The sequence below is a fragment of the Anolis carolinensis genome, chromosome 1, assembly GCF_035594765.1.
Source record: "Anolis carolinensis isolate JA03-04 chromosome 1, rAnoCar3.1.pri, whole genome shotgun sequence".
NCBI classification, from domain to species: domain Eukaryota; kingdom Metazoa; phylum Chordata; class Lepidosauria; order Squamata; family Dactyloidae; genus Anolis; species Anolis carolinensis.
Window position 1 is genome coordinate 350,999,279 of NC_085841.1, and position 17,596 is coordinate 351,016,874.

General features: G+C 36.2%; 1 protein-coding gene across 1 annotated transcript in view; it reads left to right on the forward strand.

Moving 5' to 3' along the window:
- klc1 (kinesin light chain 1) overlaps nucleotides 1-17,392 on the forward strand; it is a 63,121-nt gene extending 45,729 nt beyond the window's left edge. Inside the window, exons 14-16 of the mRNA XM_003214312.4 lie at nucleotides 6,749-6,879; nucleotides 10,281-10,347; nucleotides 12,332-17,392. Coding sequence (XP_003214360.1) covers nucleotides 6,749-6,879; nucleotides 10,281-10,347; nucleotides 12,332-12,397 — 264 coding nt within the window. The 3' untranslated portion in view covers nucleotides 12,398-17,392. The remainder of the gene's footprint in view (nucleotides 1-6,748; nucleotides 6,880-10,280; nucleotides 10,348-12,331) is intronic.
- Nucleotides 17,393-17,596: the final 204 nt, after the last annotated feature.

Sequence of the window (17,596 nt, forward strand, 5' to 3'; positions counted from 1 at the left end):
CAGTTAAAGTAGTGTCAGATTGCATAAATTCTTCAGTGTAGTAGATGGACCCATGAACAACTAACTTTTCGGTCTCTGTTTTGATGCCAGGTACAGGCAAATTATGTAATTCTTGTTCTAAGTTGATGTCATTCAAACTGTGTCCCTCATGAGTTAAAAACAAGGGAGTCCTCCAGTTTAATTTCACTTACTGCAAATAGTAATGCAGGTGTATTAGTCCAGATGAACTACACCCACAGGTTTCAAAGTATATTGCAGATGTTATCTTACAACCTCTGCTGATAATCTTTACATATTCTAGGGGAGCAGGTGAGATCTCAGCAGAGTGGAGGAAGGGGACTGTTGTTCCTGGGATTCTTTTTCCAAAAACAATTCGTGCCAGACTAATCTTAACTCTTTTTTATAAAGAGTTACAAGTTTAGTAAATTAGTGGAATGTTATGGCTGTAGTATCTTCATTTCTGTGAAGCTTTTAACAGAACATCCTTGACATTCCTGAAGACAGACAGACAAACTGTAAAACCAAATGAATCAGAGCAGAAGGTTGGGCTGGATGGCACTTCACAGTCTCTTCCAATATATTAACAGTATAGAACCTATTCAGAGGAAGGGGTAACCAATATGGTAAAACATCTAGACAGTAAGTTGTATAGTAAAGGTAAAGGTTTTCCCCTGACGTTAATTCCAGTTGTGACCGACTCTGAGGGTTGGTGCTCATCTCCATTTCTAAGCCGAAGAGCTGGCGTTGTCCGTAGTTGCCTCTAAGGTCATGTGGCTGGCATTGCATGGAGTGCCGGTGACACACTGTGCCACCAGCAGGCCCCAAGTTGTATAAGGCAGTTGTATATATTTAACTTGGATTAAAAAGGCAATATGACAGCCATCTTCAAATATCTAAGTGACTTAGTGAGCTTTCTTGGGATTGTGCTCTGGGATTGGTGGTGTTTAGCATATTTATAAATGACTGTAATAATAGAATAGAAAACATGCTTATCAGATTTGCAGTGGCACTGGATTGGGGTGAATGGATAGAGGACTAGAACTGAATTCTAAATAATTTTGACAGTTTGGAGACCTGAGCCAAAATTAATAAAATTAATTTGAAAGGGATAAACTTAAGGCAATGGCAAAAGAGATGAAATATACAAATAAGGTATGAATGGCATCTGGCTTGACAACAGTGTGCATAAAAAAGGATCTAGGGGTCTTAACAGACCACTTTGTAAACATGAGATAACACCAATGATGTTGGCAAAACAGTCAGTGAAATTCTAGACTGCATCAACAGGAGTGTGTTTTGCAGATCAGAAGTAACCCTATTTCTCTCTGGTGACACTTCACCTGGAATACTGTCCAGATTTGTGCATCTTAGTCGAAGAATGATATTGACAGTTTAGAATTTGTCCAGAGGAATAGGTAACCAAGATGGTAAAACATTTGGGCAGTAACTTGTATATTTTTAGCTTGGAGAAGAGAGGACAAAGAGGCAATGTGATAGTCATCTTTAAATATCTGAAGGAATGTCTTGTAGAAACTGGAGCCAGTTTGTTGTCTTCTATTCCAGAGATTAGGACATGAATTATTGGATTTCAGTTACATGAAAAGAATTCCATCCAACTATGACTGAGAGCTCCCTGACAGTAAGAGCTGTTTCACTATGAAATTGAGTCTGTTGGAAAGTAATGGACTCTTCTTCCATTTGAGGTCTTGAAATAGAGAATGCATAGGCATCTCTGAGTGTTTTAGCTATGTATTCTTGTATAGTGCAGGATTGGACTGGATCAGTGGTTCTCAACCTATGGGTCCCCAGATGTTTTGGCTTTCAATTTCCAGAAATCCTATCAGCTGGTAAACTGACTGGGATTTTTGGGAGCTGTAGATCAAAATACCTGGGGATGCAGAAGTTGAGAACTACTGGACTAGTTGGCCTTTGAGATTTTTTTTCTAACTATGACTTTTGTTTAGTTTGTTGAGCAAATGCACTCTATTGTGGGAATTGTTCCCTTCTACTGAAGTTGGTTCTAAAGATAATGGATGTAGATTGGTGTTTTGTTTTACTGCTGAAACTTTTACATCAGATTTGCAGTCAAAAGATATAACCTCCCTGTACCCAATGCCAGTTATTTGGTTTCGAGACACGTTCTAAAAGAACATTTGTATAAACAGGTCTAAATCTCATCACGTACTCACATGAGTTCCATGAAAAAAAAGAATATAAGTGAAATACTCTACATATCAGTGATTAGAGCATTGAACAAAGGAAATTCCCAAATATTTTCATTAACTATTTCCTCACTTGCTCATTTGGAGTTAAACCTTTCTTGCAATAATTGAATAGTTATTTACAGTATGGGTTTGTTTACACGAGTGGAAATTACAAGAAAGATGTCAAATTTTATACATATGGCTTCTTGTAAAGCAGCCTTCTACTTTGGTTTGTTAGGAAAACATCTTAGAAGACAATGCAGTGATGAAATATGACTTAAATTCAGTGTGATTTGAATTAATCTCACACTTAATTGGGAATGGTTGTAAAATTTAAATAACATGGTTTTGTTTATAGAGAAGTGATTCCCCAAGTGTTTCACTCATTTTTTCCATTAAGTTTCACTTATGGCTTCCCACAATTTGAATTCTCATTTATTCCTCAAACCAGATTATTCAAAATATGGAAACTGACTTAAGAAGAATATTATAAAACAAATTTTTTAGAGCACTACTGCATATCCCTTTTAAAGGACTTAGGTTTTCCAGAAGACACATGTATAGCCTGTATTAAATTTGGTATCTGGAGTTTGGTATTTTGAAACTCTAAAGAGGTAGGATCACTGAACCCAATATATAGGACATAATACAAATTATTTGGTTTACATTTTCAGTGCATTCATGCTAACACTCCTCACTAAAGTGCCTTTAGCCCAGGGGTCCTCAAACTTTTAAAGCACGGTCCGGTCTACAATCTTTCAGACTGTTGAGGGGCCAAATTATCATTTGGGGAAAAAATATGAACAAATTCCTATGCACACTGCACATGTCTTATTTGTAAAGCAAAACAACAACAACAACAATGAAAGAACAATACAATATTTTAAAATGAAAACAATTGTAACCCACATAAACCTATCAGGATTTCAATGGGAAGTGTGGACCTGCTTCTGGCCAATGAGATAGTTAATTAGGATTGTTGTTGTATCATTTCAGACTTTGGGTGAGCCTAAGTCTAAAATTGGAGCCTCCGGTGGCTCAGTGTGTTAAAGCACTGAGCTGCTGAACTTGCAGGCTGAAAAGACCCAGGTTCAAACCCGGGAAGCAGAGTGAGCACCTGCTGTTAGCTCCAGCTTCTACCAACCTAGCAGTTCGGAAACATGCAAATGTGAGTAGATCAATAGGTACCACTCTGGCGGGAAAAGTAACGGTGTTCCATGCAGTCATGCCAGCCACATGACCTTGGAGGTGTCTACGGACAACTCCGGCTCATTGGCTTAGAAATGGAGATGAGCACCAACCCCCAGAGTTGGACACAACTGGACTTAACGTCAGGGGAAACCTTTACCTTTATCTTTTAAGTCTAAAATTATTTATTTATTCATTTTCTACATTTATTTATTACATTTATATCCCACCCTTCTCACCCCGAAGGGGACTTAGAGCAGCTGTATGTACATACAATATATTATATTATTAGCATATCACATTAGCATTATATATTACTATATTGAACTATACCACTATACTGTAATATTATATGTAATATATAACATATAATTAATATTATTAGCCTAATAAACTTCATTAGAGCATGAACATTTTTGTCAGTTTTCAGGAGGGAAAACCAGTCAGGAAAAAATAGGTACATCTTTATCTTTATCTGAATACATGAAATAGCATTTAAGGATTCAGACCAAGGATTTGTGAGTATACATTCATACAGATGTTTTAGAAAGTGCAGGGAGCGGCAGTAAAGAGCAGACATTTCCCTCGCAGTACTGTCTTTTGATACAAACTAGAAGTCCTAGGTCTATATATTCTGAATCCAAAGCACAAATAAATATTAAGTTATTCAAGATAACCTGGTTTTAAAAAAATGAATGGCAAATCTCCAAGAAAACTTTTCCATAGTTTAACGGGAAAGGTCATTTTTACTTCCTTTCACTTACTGTAGTTTAACATGTAGGCTTCCTGCTTTGATAGACACTGCATTGAATCCTCTATGTATGTGCAGAGGTAATTTAGCTGTAGGCAAAGGATTTTTGATATCCTTCCTGTGGGTAACGGGACTCTGCTCCTCTGTGGTTTTCTATGGATCACAGGCATGATTGGCTTTAACCTCCAGTGGAAACATTTTTCATGAGATCTCTATGAAGGGCCTCTTCTGCTGTACATCACTGCTCATTTGAAAGCACCTTCTCTAGACAGATCAATTAACCTTCACTGGCTTGAATACTTTTTAGCTTTCTTACGTTCTCACAGTGCAAGGTTATTAGTAGTAAGCTAGCGGTTTTTTTAGGGGAATTGCTCCACTGTTGTCGATCTTGTCATAAAGAAACCCTAATAAGCTTCTGACGAATTCCAGCATGCCTGGGAATACGGTTTGAAGGACCCAGTAATATGAATTTGTGGACTGCGTTCTAATTATAGATACATCTTTTCATAGAAATTAATACTCCTAATTTTCTTTTCATCACTTTTTCTTTTGACTTCAATTTTTCTTTTGAATTAGAAACTCACTTTCCATAATATACATCTTTGTTTTCAATTAAATCGAAGGTGATCATTTTTAGTGTCTACAGAAAAAAGATAAAGTTTCCTATACCACTTGTTGGTGTTTAATTTAAAGACAACAAAAACCATGCCTTAAATTCTAAAATAGCTGCTTGGATTTGGTTTTATATATACCAAGGAAACTGTAATAATAATAATAATAATAATAATAATAATAATAATTATTATTATTATTATTGTTGTTGTTGTTATGTTTATTTATACCCCACTTTTTCTCTCTAAAGTTGTTGTCTTTGCTTAGGACTTGTAAAGAGCAGTTGGCTGAATTCGAGACCCTGCATAACTGTGTGACCTAGAAATACTGTTATGACTAACAATCTCAACATTGAAAACTGTTGACTTTCTCCCCACAACAGTTTCATTCAGTTTTTTTTCTCTCTCTCTCAATTTCTATCCGACAGGCCTAGATGCCTTTTCTGATTCTTACACTGTCTCCTGCATGGCGGGTGTGCACCATCTTCAAGCTCTAACTTCTCTTCACTACTGACAGCTGTGTATTTAGCAATTCCTTAATACTCTGATCAGAGCTACACTACTTGTAAAAATTGCCACTTCTTCAGTGCTGGTGTCATTTCAGATAGCGGGGGTCCTCTTTTTTTCTGTACATGTGTAGCTTTTGCCAGATATGTATCTAGTTCTACAAAACGTGGTGTTAATTACCATTTGCTGTGTAACATGAAAAAAACCCTAAGAATGAAGTTTAAAAGTAGATGTTTCACTACGGTGAAAGGTAGTTTTAAAGTTTCTTGCAAGGTATTCTTACAATGGCATGATGGTGACCTTTACAGAATAAACAGTTTAAAAAACAAATACAAAAAAGTAAGGCATGTGCTCACAGTGCTTTAAAGTGTATTTAGAGACCTATAACACGGTTTAACATCAATATGGAACTCTGGATGTTTTCACTTATGCTTATACTAAAGTAGCAATGCTGTTTAGTCTTCATGTGAAACTTCAGCAGATATGCTTTTCTCTACTAATCTTGGTGTTGGGTGACTTTGTGTATTGTCTTTCTAACTTCTAATAAACTCACTCCAACTGATGTCTGTGTCTGTCTTCTGAGTAGTATTTTCTGCCCTTCTCTGAAGCTGCTGTAGGTTCTCTAGAAACAGCAAGGCATTATACATTTGCAGTCAAGTACACATGTGTTTCAAAGATGGAAGATAACAAGTCTTTGGTCAGGAAAACCTGACTTTGAAAAGATTAAAAATCTCCAATTTTTGGGCCATAAAATATATTATTGTAACATCCCCAGGCTCACTTTGTATCTTTCTGAAGCAATGTTAATGATAAACTACATATGTGACAGTACTGTATATGCTTTTGCTGTTTAATAACATGCATGTTTACTGCACACGGTAATTAGATGAGATAAATTCAACAAAATATTTATATAATGCTGTTGCTTGGTGGTGGGCTTTTACCCTGATTGCTTCTTGTTTAGCATGGAGTGCTATAGTGAATTGTAAGTATTTGTCCTGCTGTTGGAATGTATAGAAATTTTGCAAGAGATTGACTTGTACACAGGACTTTGATACACATTTCTTATCTGTACACTTTACTAAGTGGATTGCATAAATAGATGTTCAGATCTCTGTAATCTTATTGAGAAGATTTGCTTAGGACTTTCTCCTGAGCAAGCTTCAGTGGAATCTGTGTAAACTGTATATCTTCTTAGTGAAGCTGTCATTGGAGTGTGTTGGATTGTCTTTAATAGAATGTTGCACACAACTGTGGTGATTATAATTTAATTTTTACTAATTTGTAGTTTGCATATTCCAGAACAATTAGAGTAAACAAACATAACAAAAGATTAAACAATCATACTTTGTTACATTTTTTTTCAATTACATGAGATAGTTTTGCCTTGGTCATATGACAGTCTTAAGTAACTGGTTCTAGTAATTGCTCAACTGTGAGAGAAAGCCAAAAGCGTTTGCAGTTTTCAATGTGCTCATTTCTTTCAGGATGGCACGGGATCTCTAAAACGCAGTGGTTCCTTTAGCAAACTTCGTGCTTCAATTAGACGCAGCAGTGAGAAGCTGGTTAGAAAGCTGAAGGGAGGAAGTTCACGAGAGAGTGAACCAAAGAATCCTGGGTAATTATTATTTCTAGATGTATTGAAACACTCAGGAGCTGAGTGGTGTCCACCATGGTGTTAAATGATTTCTTCCCTTGATGTAATGTCATATTGGCACTTATTGAAAGTCACTTCTAACAGTACTACTATGTAAAAACAAATTGTTTTATGTTATGTAAATTTTAGAGAGAATTGTCCAAATATTTCCGTCCTGTTTTCCTACACAAACTGACTACTGATGCACTTAGCTGAATTTCTGCAGTTTCCCCCACAGTAATAAAATATGAGGAATTTGTTTTATTCTGAGAACAAGACTAAAACTTATTGGTTCAGAAGAAATGTGGTTAAGGAAAATTACATACTTTTACGGTACGTAGGTATAAGGAAATTCACTAACTTGATAATATAATAAATAGAGGCATATTCTGCATTGTGATCACTAATTTCTCCTCACAAGCACAATATTGCATTTTTATGAAATTCTATGATTTGAAGAATTTTGTGTTGGCTCTTCATAGACTGAATTTTAGAGCATCTGCCCTGACGTTAAGTCTGCACAGTCTGAACCTCCCCCATTTTTCAAAACATGATCGGTATTTCCAAGGATTCGGCCATGTTTCTCTCTTAGATTTAGTTGCTTTCAGCAGCAGAGCTCTGAGCCTTACCACACTTCCAAAAACACCAGGAAATAGTTGTATTATTGTTAGTTGTACTAGTTAGATGGGTTTTTATGGAGTGTTCATATTATTTCTGTGGTGAAATCTAGCATGAGAGCGGGTTGAGTTCTAAAATAGGACATGGGGAGACCAGGACTAGAATCCTTACTTAGCCATAGCAACCCACTGGTGGGTTTTGGGTAAATCACACTCTTTCATCCTCAGAGGACAGCTATGGCAAGCCTCCTCTCTATACAATTCTTGCCAAGAAAATCCCACAATAGGTTCAGAAATATCTTGAAGGCAAACAACAGCCAAGTGAAACTAGCAAACCTGTCTTCTCAGTTCAAAACCCCAATATTTCTCTGTTAACTTGTACCCAATGTACCTGTCATAATGTTATTTTTTTGCTTAACCTCTGATCCTTTAACTTGAAAAACTGGAATGTGCTTCCCTATTAAAGTTTGAACCATTGTTTTATTGAACTTACGTGGAGACATTTAAAGTTCAGTTCAGTCTCCACCTAGTGGCTTTCTGCTATTATTAGTCAAATTTCCCAGAGTAAATTTTTCCTACCTCATTGATGTCTCCTTAAAGACTATTTCATTTGCGTTTTAAGAATAGTATTGATATTGACCAGTTACAGATTTTAAACACAAAGGGAAACTCAAAAGTAAACTGGTTTATTAAAGTCTTGCATCAAACTTGAAAATATATGAGTGCACTTGCCAATTTTTATGGTTCTATAGACAGGAGTATATATTTCTTGTTCTATAATTAGTAAGTTTTTTAGGAAAATAATGTGCATGATAAACATTGGTTTTGTTCATTTTAACACTTTAGCATTGTATCTGTGGATTTTAAAAATATTTATTTTTGAATTTTGTGTTTATACTTTTTGTAGCGTTATGCACTTTTAGATTAACATGTATGTTTTATTGTATTTTTGTATAAATAAATAACACAGAGGTGTCAACATTGCATGACTTACTGCTTCTTTGTGTTGCTAACATTTGTGTTGCTTTTTAATGTATGTCCATTTGTAGTTTTGGAGACTTTGAAACATATTGCCTAAAAGGAAGCACAATTGTAGTGATACTGTAGGCATAGTTATAAATGTTATGCCCAGTTATAGAAGCATATTTAAAATTTGTCCACACTATTTATTCCTGGTTTTAAAAATTGGATTTTTTGTAATAACATGTTTACATGATCTTGCTGACTAAGCATTGATGGCTGGGATTTCTGGGAGTTGTAGGCCAAAAACATCTGGGGACCCCAGGTTGAGAGCCACTGTTGTACAGGATTAGTGCAGATGTTTTTTGTTTTAATAATAGAGTGTTAATGATAGAGATATTCAAGTGAATGGTATAGAGTTGGAATGGGTAACCTTTGACTCTCCAGTTGTTTTGGACTATAACTTCCAGAATTCCTTATAATTATCCATGTTGGGTGGGGCTAATGTGAATTTTAAATCAAAATATCTTAAAAGCTAGATTCCATACCCCTGGTATAGAGAAATTGGACCAATTAATGTGTTTCTCCACTATTGTACATTTTGTGATTACTCCAAATAATCTTAATAATAGACCTCATCTCAGATTTCAGGTTCCTTTACATATTGTAACTGTTAGGGTAAACCTTTTTGAAAACTTGGAAAAAACATGGCAATTCCTCACAGTTTTTATAATACAGTAGCTGAAACCCTGTTAATGATGTTCATTAGATTTACGTCATTACAGCTCATATTTTTGGTCATTGAGGAGGCTGTAGCAACTACTCTACACGGTGAATATCCCCTCCTTACCACACCTTGTAAGCAGTAAAGCCTCTGTGGTACAGTGATTTCCATATCGCTGTAGGCAGGAGCCAGGGTGAAGGCATATCCAGCTATTTTCCTGTAGCTAGGCAGTTTGCAAAGTCCTACAGCATGTCCTAGTACAGTAAAATGGGTGGAAATGTCTCCCTTGTTTTCCTCCACTGTCTGCTAGCATGGATACAGCTGCATTTGTGTTTGGGGAGCGGGGGGGCTAATCAGCTGCACTGATTAGATTTTGGGTTTTGTGGTTGTTGGCATCAGAAAACAGCCAAGGAGATGCATGTACATTTACTGATGCAGGATTCTAGCCATTGTTTGAGCTCAGCCGTAACTTAATACAGAGACGTGTCAAATTTATAATGATTTAATGGATTAACTCTAGTTGGGAATAATTGTTGGATGTAGCCCATTTGACTTCAGGGTAATAAGCTCTCAGTGAATTCTGTTAGAATATTAAAACAGAGCTTCCAGTACATCATGGATCCCACTGTCTATGAAAGAGAGAAATGCTCTCATTTTAGTACATGCTTCCTTTGCCCGTTGAGAAGTAATTCTAACAAAACTTTTCTAAGTTTTGTGAAAGCCTAGCAAAAGGCTCTAGTTAAATACTGTTTAGTGATCGTAGTTATGCTGAAATATATCTGAACACCTTGAGGCTGGAGATGTTAGGACAGAATCAGATATATTAATTCACTGTTAGTACTGATGCAGAATTTCCATTCTGCAACTGAAATCAGATTTAAAGCTTTCTGTGCCAGTAAAAATGTTTGAATGTCTGGGTGAATTGTTTTGAGGCTGTTCAGATATAGGAAAAGCATATTTTATAAATTTTATATCTAAAAAGTTTTCATGTATCACAATGAAGTTGTTATTTTATGCATGTGTTCAAAGCTCTCCGTTTTCAGCCTTTCTGATTGGTTTATCCTTGCATGTTCACTGTCCAGCATGAAGCGTGCCAGTTCATTGAATGTTCTTAACATGGGTGGCAAGGCATCTGAAGACCATACTCAAGTAAGAAGCCCTCAAATATTCTTGTGCAAGTAAAGGGTCCTAGTAGGGCTTTGATTGGAAAGCTTTACCTGAGAGTAAAGTGGTGAAATTCTGGGATATTCTTGGATTCAGTTTCAGAGTTCCAGTGGGTGATGTGGAGGCTACTCCGTACAGGAAACTTTGCCACAACACTGTACAAGCAGCTTTAAAGTCTCTGCAATGTTCACACTAAAACTAGTATTTTGAAATGGCCGCCAGCAGCTATTTCCATTTGTGAATTGGTCTTCTTAATTAAGATAATTCAGGGCTCTTACTGCTCTCACATACTCTTTTGGCTCTACTGTCTCAGAGCAGTTAGCCAAAACAATAAACATCAGATACTTAGCCCTTGCTTCCATAGACAGAAGATGAGGTGCCAAAACTGTTCAGGTGTACAGGTGGACATAACATAAAAAGAATCTGATACGGGCGCAAAAGATTGCAAGGGTGACAGGCAGAACATGACAGTATTGCTGTCCCATGATTTGGTGTTAATAAAGATTCATAAACCTCTTGAAGGCTCTTCTTCCACATGCCTATTGGACGAGCGTCTTAGAAGCCATATTCTTCGTGTTCAGTATTAAATGATGCCTCTTGTGATAGTATCATTGTTGCTATTTAATGTGTAAATAGCAAGAGATCCTCTACTTTGAGGTTGGCTGGAGAGTCCATCACAGTATTTGAGTCATTACAAGAAGATGTAGGTTGAAGGAATACCAGCTATTTTGGTGAATAGGAGCAACTGCACAGGCACAGTCCTCTTCAGAAATTAGGCAATAGACTTAATAACATGTTGTTTTAAAGTTCTGATTGATGTAAAGAGTATTGGAATGGGGCCTAGACAATCCTTAAGATGAGCCAGGTCCTCAAAACAGTAAATCTTGCATATTATTTGTGTGAAATTATATTTTTATGTGCTGCACTCTTTGCCTATACTTCATATAACAGCTTTACCTAAATTATCAGTGTCCTGTGTTATGCCTGTTAACTAACTTGTAACCATAACTAACTCATGGAGAAGTAGAAGATGCTTCAATCCTATTATATTTAAGTTTTCACAAGAACAACAAACAAAGTCTTATGTAGAGGCATTTCCAGTTGTTTGTTATATTCTTATACTGATAAGAGGTTGTCCACTCCCATCCACTGACACCACACTCAGTTCTAAAAATTAAGCACATTTGTGTACAAGCCAAGTGTTTTAAAATAACATTATATAGATCTACTGTGTGTTGGCTATTGAGATATTAACAGATTGATAGTAAAATAATCTAAAGGAAGTACATGGAGATTATATGTTGAATATACTTTTATTTTTGGTAGCGTCCCTAAACCCACTAACTAGGGCTAGGTGCTCGAAAACATATACTTGGAAGGAAGAACAAGACAACTTGTTAATTTAGGGATTTGTTTTCTGTACTAGTTTTGAACACAGATTCCTTTCACACACAATTTTATTCCTGGTTACCCCAAAGTGTTTTTTTTCTTCTTCTTCTTCATTTTAGCAGCCTAACTTAAGTCCCTTTTTGTTGCAACCTAAGATTCTGGCTTGTTCAAAGAACTCAGAGATAACCACAGTTTGTGGTTCACTGGAAACAAGCAACTTTATTTTGTTAGAAACAGAAGCAGACTAGATTGAATGGTGAATCAGCCAATTCTTATAATGGGAAAATAACAGTTTAGCCAAATCTGAAACAGGTCTGTGTATAGATGAAAACATTCCTGCTTAAATGTGGATTCCTCTGGAGCCCAGTTTACATGAATCAGGAATACAATACAGACAGACAATACTTCCACTGTGAAATCCAGTCAAACCTGTTGAGAAATTAGAATAGATTGTGTTTCTTTTTACTTTTACTATTGTTTACTTGGGCTTTCTTGTACTTCTTCAGAGTTTGTATTTTTAAATGGCTAGAACCATTTGGAACTGTGCATAAATTCTTTCCGTTCTTTTTCCCCATTGCAGGGACGAAATAATTGTCTGACAGACTCAAGAGCTCTGAGTGCCAGTCACACTAATTTGGCCCACTGAGGTTCTGGGACAGATGCTAGCTAAAATATATATATTAGCTAAAATATATATATATCTCTTGCGCATTACAAAGCACTGAGGTTCATAGGTATTTTTGTGTGGGTCCCCATCACTGTTTTTTTAGAACTCTCCAGGTTAGAGACATCATTGAATGGACTCTTGTTCCTAGGCCATAAAATAAGTGGGGTTTTAAAGAACCAGAGTCAATGACTAGCTTTTATGTGGGAAATGAGACTGTTTATTTGTTGCTAGTTATCTGGAATTTTGTTATACAGTCTCATGATGCAGTATGCAAAAGCAGGGAAGTGGGAACCCCCAATACAAGAAATGTACTGAAATTTTAAAAAGTGCAGAAGCATCTTTGGATGTGCGGCTAGAAAGTGAGTGTGTTAGTAACTATTTATAAAATTGGAATGAGATACAGCTACATTAAGAGTGTTGTGGTATAAAATAGATTCCACACAAAAAAGCTTGTGTTATCCTGCTAGTCATTCGTGATTGGGCTTCCTGGCCTTTAATCTCTAAAGTAAAATGCTAATACCTTAGAATGGAATAGCTGTGATACCATTTCAGATTGTGGCACTTTTTGGCTGATCACTCGTGGCCTGCAAGGACATAAAAATCAATGGAAGCAGTGCAATTAACTTTAAACTGGGAGTGAAGAACTCAAGAAATAGTCTAAAAGCCAGCCAGCTCACAAGTCTTTATTCCAGTCGCCCGGAGCACTCCATATTCTCTTCAGATTGGAAATATTATTACGGTTATCTCTTTTCTAGTTATATCCCTATCCATAATGAGAAAACAGAAAGATAAAAGCAACACTCAACTGTTACATTTTGAAGCTGCTGTGCAAAAGGGCCTTTATGGAGAAACTCGTTACTAAAATTGTCAAAGGCAAGACTTGCTATTGGCATTTTTTTTCCTTCATTCTCATTTTGCTTACCCTTGGTCGATGCACTGTCTGTTCTCAGGGGACCAGGTAGAAGAAAGTGAATGTTTTGTTACTTAGTTTTACAGTCAAATGAAACAAATGTTTTTTAAAACTCTGTCTCCATTTTACAAAATTATTTGTAAGCAAGATGGAGAACAAAGTATATCATGGGTATAAAGTTAACACGCTGGCCAGTGGAAGGATTACACAACAGTCGTTTTGTTTGTAAGACGAAAGGTAGCAATTCATTAAATTAGTTTGCAGGGCTTTGATGTCTCTAAAAGTTCATACTTGTTTTGTAAATTCTTGTTTTTAAACAGACTTGTAAAGAATGACAATGTTTGTGTGGTTGGTATATATCAATTGAATCCTTCTGTGGTTACATTTGTGTGATCATGCTCTTGAAGCTCGATGCGGTTAAATGGGTAGAACTTTAAGTGGAATATTGGAGAATACCTGTGAAGGTGAGAGAAGCATACCTGCGTGTACATAATGGAGTTTCTTTCATTGTTGCTTGCCATCTTTTGTTAAACTCTGAAGTTCTGCACATAATCTACATTGGCCTTGGAACATTATTGGAACAAGAGAACAAAAAAACTGAGTACTTAATGCCTAAGGCCTACACACTCCATCCCTAAGCTGAAAGCTAAACTTAAGACAACTGTGGTCTGTTTACTGCCCAATATTCTTCCTGGATGATGTCTCCATTAGGCATTCCCTTCTATAAAGGCCATAGATGCTTGGTGTGAGATCTTTCAGCACTTCTGTACAGTGGAAAGGACTTCATCTATAAAAAAAACTATGTAGAGAGCGAAACTCTGATAAATGCACTGTTGTGATCTGGATGTGTCTCTGATACAGGTTCTGATAGAATGTCAGGCTGTTTTCAGATACTTAGTCTTGTTGATAAGTAAACATGAAATACTAAAAATCTTTTAGAAACTAAAACTAGATCTGTATTAGTGCTTCAAAATAAAATCTTTTTAGGCTGATGATTGATAGTCTGTTTTGTGCTTAGAAATTGGTGTTACAAGCATAGAAAAAAATCTTATCAGTCTATGTCTGCTTTAGCACTTTACTTTCTGATTGTGTTTTTAAAAAAGGAATATAATTTCAAGAGAAATAACTCATGAACACTTGTCTGTGCTTGCTAACATTTAGAATTATATTGTCCTGTGTCTTTACATGCCATTATTTTCAAATGGAATTGTCACATTTTAGCTTTGAAATGGGCATAGGTCCTAGAACAGGGTTAGATTTCATAAGCTTGCCATGAAGCTTAAGAACTAAACCGATTTTCATGAAGTAAAATTCTTTGGGTTGGCCACAAATGTGAGAAAAACTCTTTAGTACCTTTTATTTTGATCCAGGATATGGCTACCACATCATTGGAGATGGACCATCCCATTAGGCTTCCCAATGAAAGTACTTCTTTCTTACCTCAATTGTTTTATACTTCCAGTCAATTCAATGGGTATTATATACATTTGAAGAAAAAGGTTCCAGCTCATCCTTTTCATTTGTACAGTAGGCCATAATTACAATATCACACACACTATGGAGCCTTGTGTTAGGTGCTGTGTCTCGCCCCAGCAATTATGTGAAAGGATTGCAAATGAACTATCATGGGTTTTAATCGACATTACTCTGATAGTAGCTAGTTTAGAACCATCCATATAGCGATTATCCTGAACTACTTTGCACGACTTTGTATAATCTTATAGACAATAGGAGTAACCAGTGGTCATCACAATATTCTACATGGTCATTTCTATCGTTTATTATATTTTTGGACAGGTGGAGGGGAGGTATTCTTGATGCCTCCTATCCTGTTCTCCAAATTTTATTGCACTGAGAGCATTTTCCAGTTCAAAATAACCAGTGGTCTTCCTAAATTCGCTAGAAAGTGCTCTCAGCCATTTTGCTGCAGTTGTGAGCACCTTTGTCAGCCATTTTCTGGTTTGTTTAGTCCCTTTCAAAACAGGTGATGAGATGCCCGCTTTCTTTTTTCTCTGTCTTTTTGAAAAGGCCAATAGAGGCCTAGAAACAATGGAACTGTGAAAATATATCCCTGTTGTAGTAAAATGACTAAATGCATATCTGGAGACCTTGAAGGACATGAAATTTTTCTAACCCCCCTCCCATTTTAAAGGAAGAAGAATGTGTAGCCCTGCTGGTAGATGACCAATTATTAGCAAGCCTGCACTTGTGTAAAATCCCTTGGGGGAAAAAGAGCTCTTTGTGGGACTACCTATTCATAGAATAATTGGGAATAATTCCATTTTAAATGTTGAGAATAGATAATTTTGAGGCAGGTCCTTAAAATAAGAGCCAGCAAAGGCCTTTTTCTTCGTGTTTTGAGTTCCTAAAACAACTCTCATGAATATACTCTGACAAGGTTTTCCACAGGGATTATGGTTGCCAGAGAGATTCCATGGAGGCAAAGGTTGAGTCTGAGGAGCGAGAGCTCTTCTACAACTAACACAATTCTGTGTACAAATGCTGAAGCCAGCAGTGCTAAATATATTTAGGCTGCTCTGGGTTTCTATAAGTGCCTGCAAAACATAGTTGTCCAAGGTCTCATTAGAACATATCAGGCATTAACAGAGAGAACAGACTTGAATACAGACAAGGCAATTTTGGAGTATATCTGAAATTAAAATTAAGACCTCTATTGACTTTCAAATATGTATGTATTGTACATATTATCTGAAAACAGAATGTGCTCTGCTTAACTGAAATTGTTTACAGTGTTAAGTTGAAACGAACCAATTTTGTTCAATAGGCCACTTTGTCTTTTTTCTTCCTTTCTGAAGGCTGCTATCTTGTGTTCAAGTGATGATACGGAACATGCACTTGCAGTAAAGAAAGCTTGTGTAAAGTAGCTCACCTCATGATCTTGCATATACTAGGTACTGCTCTGTACAATAGAAAATGTCATGTCACTAGACTGTAGTTGAATAGACTCCCTGTAGTCCTACATTAAGACTTATCTGTTCTTATTTGTGCATATTGCAAGAAAAAAAAGGCTGAGCTCAAAAATAGCAGACCTTTTATGGCTCTCTTAACCAAGTCCTGACATATCTAACTTGTGCTTTCTCTCTTTTCTGTGTCATCTTGGCAGTGAAAAGACTTGGGTACAGACATGGTGTAATGTCAGAAGTCTTAAAATACACAGCAAGCTTACATGTTAGTTCTGATGCTGTTTGTTTTTCACAGAATAGCATGTGTTAATGCATTATCGTTTGAATGCTTTACATAAACATAACTTGAAAACACTGTGAAGCTATTCAAGGCAAGAGGACTGACAAGGTGATGTGTTCTAATTTTTAAAAGGGAAGTCTTTCATCAGATATGATAGAATTACCCTTCAGCTTTAAAATGCAAACATCCTTTTAGAAATGGCAGTGGGAAGAATGATAAAGGAATTTTAATGCAGATTTTAGTCAAATTTCAGCCAAACTATACCAAAGGATAAAAATATCCAAATTAGAATTCCATTCTTACTGGCTCTAAGATGTAATTGTGGCCAGAATCCCAGCATTTTTGGGAATTAGAATTGGGCAGCTCCATAATGTCTGTATCCAGTGCTGTTGCTTTAGTACATAACGAAGCAAAGTGACCGAAGCAGAACAGGACTGGCTTGCATTGATCTTGTTGTGCATCAGGACATTCTTGCTGGTATCCCATTACATATCTTTGCAGTTCACTAACAGTTCCCTAGTCCCTCTGCTATGTAGCTAAGTACATGTAGTTACATAATGTACGGAATGACAGAGGATTACAGCCCTTTCCTATGAAACTATGCTATTGTTTGTTTAAAAATATAATGTTCTGGGATACTTTCATTATGCTCTTAATCTACCACTTGGTTTCCCCAAAATAATTGTATTCATAAAGCAGCATTAGAATGTAGGGCAAAAAAATTGCATTGTACTTCTTGTTAAAGCACAAACATTTTTGCAAAAGCGCAAAGCATTTGTGGCCCATTATAAATGTGTTTAACATGTAAAGTTTCCTTGTCATTTTCATGTTATAAAAATAAAATATTTGAACAGACGAAATTGTGTAATGCTGCTTGTTTTCGAGTGCACATGTATGGTATGTTGGGGACATCCACAACCATGTGATTCACAATTTCAAGGTTGGCATAAACTTTTAATTCATGTTGTCTTATGGGTTTTTAGTATAATTTTTTATTTTTAAGGTTTACGTTTATATTTAAATGCCCTTATATTGTTTTTAATTAGTTTCATTTTATATTTATT